The sequence below is a fragment of the Gavialis gangeticus genome, unplaced genomic scaffold (assembly GCF_001723915.1).
Source record: "Gavialis gangeticus isolate Ggan-Ray unplaced genomic scaffold, GavGan_comp1, whole genome shotgun sequence".
Lineage (NCBI taxonomy): Eukaryota > Metazoa > Chordata > Crocodylia > Gavialidae > Gavialis > Gavialis gangeticus.
Window position 1 is genome coordinate 70,104 of NW_017728975.1, and position 5,086 is coordinate 75,189.

The 5,086-nt window shown below is 38.6% G+C and overlaps 1 protein-coding gene across 1 annotated transcript; it reads right to left on the reverse strand.

Annotated features, from left to right (window-relative positions):
- Positions 1-733: 733 nt before the first annotated feature.
- Positions 734-3,620, reverse strand: LOC109291100 (toll-like receptor 2). Its single transcript, XM_019507964.1, has one exon. It carries the CDS (start codon positions 3,618-3,620, stop codon positions 987-989), a length of 2,634 nt encoding a protein of 877 aa, XP_019363509.1. The 3' UTR covers positions 734-986.
- Positions 3,621-5,086: the final 1,466 nt, after the last annotated feature.

Sequence of the window (5,086 nt, forward strand, 5' to 3'; positions counted from 1 at the left end):
TTCCTGCCTAGTGCAGGGGGGCTGGACCTGACGATCTTGTGAGGTCCCTTCCAGCCCCTTACATTCAAATCTATGAGTCTGTGTTCTGTTTGGTAGTACCCCTCATTGTACTGTCTGCAATTTGTTCTACTGCCAGTACTTTAGCTACTGGATAAGGTCTCTCAGTATGTCCTTGAAATAGCTTGGAACACAATTTCAGATTGTGTGTATGACTAGATTTTTTTTCTCTTCCTCATTATATAGGATTTCATAAACCATAGGTGAAAAAAGCTATTTAAATACTCTGTATTATTATTTACTGCAATTTTTTTTTGTCTGTAGAAGAAGTCTGAGGATATTCCAAGATATATTAGTGACTGACAGTGTGTTGGTTTCCTGTACAGTAAAACATTTGTCAGTTTGATGAACTTGTGCTCTGAAACCCTAGTTTTCTATCTCATGGTTCACCACCATTCCAGCAATGTTGGATCTCAGTATGTTAGCTGCATCTGTGCCTTTGAAGAATGTTACCTTTTTCTATGGTCTGAGAAGATATTTAGGTTACATAATATGACCCAAGCTTCTCTTTGTTTAAAGCGAAGTCTACTACATTTCATGAAACCATAAAGAAATTTAAAACTACTATAGAAAAAAAAATCAAACCTAAAAAAGTGATGTATTTTAATAATTAACCTCATTGGATTAATCAATTCGTAGAGCTACTTCCAAATTTCAAACATTTGCAGAAATTAAAAACATTGCAATACGCTTTTATTTGGCGGCACAATTTCTGATTACGAGCTTAATGTATTCTTCTACTCCAGGGGTCAGCAACTTTTCTGAAGAGATGGGCTGCAATAATGTAGCTTGGTCTGAGCTGGGCTGGTGCTTCCAATCCAGCCACTGCTTCTTCCTGCTGACGTGTGTTGGCCAGTCACTGATATCTGGGCTTCACAGCCTAAATTAATTCATTTGGTGGGCTGCATCCCACTCACCAAACCCCTATTCTAGTGACATTCCATCTCATATGTATCTTGATTCAGTCCATTTTCGGCTTTCAATACAATTGGGTCATTGGATGTTTTCAGGACAGCTGTTAGCTGGTGCCAGAATATTTTTTGTTTCTGTTCTTCAGGGCTCCATTTTAAGTAGGTTTTCCTCTTCAAGAGTTTTCTGAGTTTGCTGAATTTCTGTGGCACACTGTTGGGTGGGAGGTCTTCCAACACAACCATAATGAGGGAATCTTGATTTTCATTAAGAACCCGGTGTTCGGCAAAATACAGCTCATACTGACACCAGCAGCTGTTTACAAAGCTGGGAGAGAGAACAAACAGGACTTTATGGCTATTCTCTATACAATAAAAAATGTTCCCAAGAACTGGATGCCCGGGTTTGAAATCTCTTTCGTGGTAACATATTTTAAACCCCTTTGTTTCCAGTTTTTCCAACAAATTCTCTTTAGTCCAACTTGCATCATTTTCACTGTATGAAATGAAAGCATCATATGTCTTGTTTTCCGGTCTCTTCTCATATTGCCTCCGTTTTGCCATGCACCAGTACCAGCCCATCCTTATGTACCAGGGTCCATCAAAATGCCAGCATAAGCTTGTTATTACCGACATGATCAATATGGCTGCACAAGCCGTGATAGCCATTTGAATGCCAAAGGAACAATGCACAAGTGTTAGATTGCTTTTCTCAACTAATGCACCCCTTTTATCTGGTGGAAAGCTACATCTAAGATTTTCTCTTCCATTTATCAGCAACTGTGGGCTATGGATATATGTATTCACAAACCAGTACAAGTCACAGTTACAGAAAAAATGCTTTCCTTGAACAGTTAAAACATTTAGTTTTGTCAAATGGCCGAAAGTCTCTTCCACTATTGTGGTAATGGCATTGTTGCTAATGTCTAACTCAACCAAAGATTCTGGGAGAGATCCAGGCTGTAAAAATGAGATCTTATTTCCTGATAAGTTAAAATATTTCAGTACTGGAAGAAATTTTGCAAAGTGATCTGGGAGCTCTGAAATTGAATTGTGACTGCCGTCTACATTAGTGAGTGCAGAAAGTGGGCTGGTGGTATCTATTTGGGTTATTACATTTCCAGAAATGTTGAGAAATTCAGCTTTCCTCAGGTTTTCATTTAAATTTAGCACCTTTAGCTTATTTTTGCTAACATCATATTCTGTTAAAGTTAACAGAAAATATTCAGGAGAGAAGTCTGTAATTTTATTGCTTTGAATTTTAAACACTGTTAAATTGGATAGAGATTTAAAACTCGGTGGTATTATTTTAATGTCACTGTTGCTTAAGTCCAGATGCTGCAGAGAGCTTGGTAAGTCAGGGAGTTTAGAGATGGGGTTATTGCTGAGGTCTAAAAATAGCAGTCTTTTCATTGTACGAGCAAACCATTCGGGGAGTTCCACAATAGAACAGTTAGACATTTTCAAGTACTTTACGTTTTCTGGCAGGCTTTCGATAGGTGTACCTTCTCTGGTATTAACAAATGAGAGTGTAGCTATACGTACAGTTCCAGGCTTGGGCTCACTTACATTTTTCCCAGAGTCGTCTGAATTTACAGTATAGATGAACTGATTTCCTTGAACATATATTCTTTCCAAGTTAAATAATTTTTCATGAAAATTTTTGGGTATATGATTTATATTTGTGTATGATAAATCAATTATTTTAATAGTTGAAGGGAGACACACTGTATCTAAACTGTTTAGGGGATTGTTACTGATATTTACAAACAGAAGCCTGTGGATTGGAAAGTCACAAATTTTTCCAAGCTCTATATTGCTGATTGTTATTTTGTTGTAACTAGCGTCAATCGACTGTGCGTTTTCCATTGGAAGAAGGAGGATAAATAGTGATAAGAGATCAATTTCCAGATTATTGTGACTTATATTCAGTTCTACAACACTGTCCAGGTGATCTTTGCAATGACTGGCATCCATTTTTTCTGTCAGTTCTTCCTCAGACAGATTACTCTTTGATAGATCAAGCACTCCATTTATTGGCTTGCCACAGATCTTGTGCCTTAACGGAGGTGAGAGCAACACTGTTCTGTTTTCATCTACTTCCTGAAGGTCCCGTACAGTTCGACTAAACTTGGAATGACCATTTACCAGGCCATATAAACCTTCAGGATATTGCTGCTCTTCTGCTGACACAAAAGACTCCAAAGCAGCTTCTGATGACCTTTCAAAATATATATTATGTTGTGGAATCCCAGAAGTTCCACCTGTTTGTAAGAATGTTAAATGAGGTGCAAGATAAGGAATTCTGTGCAACTGGTCATTAAATGAAAGATTTACAGAAACAAGGCTGAGTAGGTTCTCAAAGGAACCAGGTTCAATGTCCTGAATCTGATTGTAGGAAAGATCTAAAACTTCCAGAGCAACAAACCCTTCAAAGTCTCTTCTGGTTATTTTTTCAATAATGTTATGTGAGAAATTGAGGACTTTTGAAGTTTTTGGAGCTTGTGCCTCATGTATAGATGAAAGGTTTAAGTAAGAGTAGTTAGAAAATGTGAAGCCATACATATAAGATGTTCTTTGAGTTTGGAATCCATTTGCTCCATTAAATAAAAAAGCAATGAAGTAGAAACGAAGAACTCTGATGAGGATACCCATCCTACACAGAAAAAATGTAGAAACCATCAGTATAATCCTCCCTACATTACCTATAGATTAATAACCTTAAAGCGATTTAACTCTTGGCTTATTAATATAGAAACTGTCTTGTTCTTTATATGCCTGGTCCCATATTTTTTAATGTAAAAAAAAGTCTACAGCTTTATTCTTGTTTTCAAGAGGCAAATCTGAAAGAAATTTTCAGATGCTTAGCACTCTAAAAAAACCCCCCCAAAAACTGAACTTGTTATTAATGCCAACATGGTATAGTTAAGCTCTGAGTGTTTTTTATATTGCCTTCTTTCCATTACAGAAGCACAAATACATTCAGGCTTGCCATATATGGGTTTGGTGTCATATTTTTTATTTGTACATCCAAGAACCATTTTGCTGGTAATGGTCTGATAGCAATGGAGCCATTAAGTAATTTAAGAACAATGTGAGTGGGCACTTCATGTAAGTGTCAAATAAGCCACAGGCTAACAGTGGTCCCGTGTCTTATAGAACAGCTAATGATAAAGTTCTTACAAAACATTTGTTGGTTTGAGAAACCTTGTGCTCTAAAACCCAGCTTTCTGTCTCATGCTTCATCACAATTCACAATGTGATAAATCATGATACAGAAACCTAGTATTTCAGAGCAGCAGGTTTCTCAGACTGACAAATGTTTTGTCAGAACTTTACCACTGGCATGTGACTTAATTTAGTCTTAATTGATGTAAGTGAAATTTGTCAATTTTCACCTTCAAGTACTGTGCGTGTGATGTCTAGGATTATATTTTGAGATCCATGGGAGTTCAAGTCTATTTTACAGATCAGCTGTTAGAGCTTCACCTTGCTTGTAACTTTGTTAATCCCCTTCCCCTCTGCCATTCTCAAATCTACCTCTCCCTTGCTGCTTCATATTGCCTTTCTTATGAACCTTTTCAGTGACAACGCACTTCTACTGAAATCTTCATTTGTGCCTCTGCCTTTTCACCATGATTGAAGCATATTTGTGCGTGACCTCCCCATGTCCGGTATATAAAAAATAGCCCTTTGGTCCAAATTAGAAGCACATTTCTCCACAAACCCATTCCCTGCTGCCAGGGCTATCAACCTTAACCTACACTTTGCAGCCTTAACTTGGACCATGGCTATGTACCTCTACCTTTGGGAGCTGCACCCAGCAATCCTCTCTCCATCTGAACCCTGCCTGAATAATTGTATCCTCTGCATTTGCAGAGTATTACCAAGTATCTTTTGAATCACCACCATCCTAACTCCAGCGAGCATGGTTTGGGAGCTGGGGCACATGCCTCTGGAGGAGAAGCAGAGGGAAGTGGGCTTACTGAGTCTGGACCAGAGAAAACGGAGAGGGGATTTGATTGCAGCCTTTGCTCCCTGAAGGGGGGCTGGAAAGAGGATGGAGCCGGGCTGTTGTCAGGGGTGGCGGAGGGCAGGACAACAGTGGTCTCAGGCTGCAG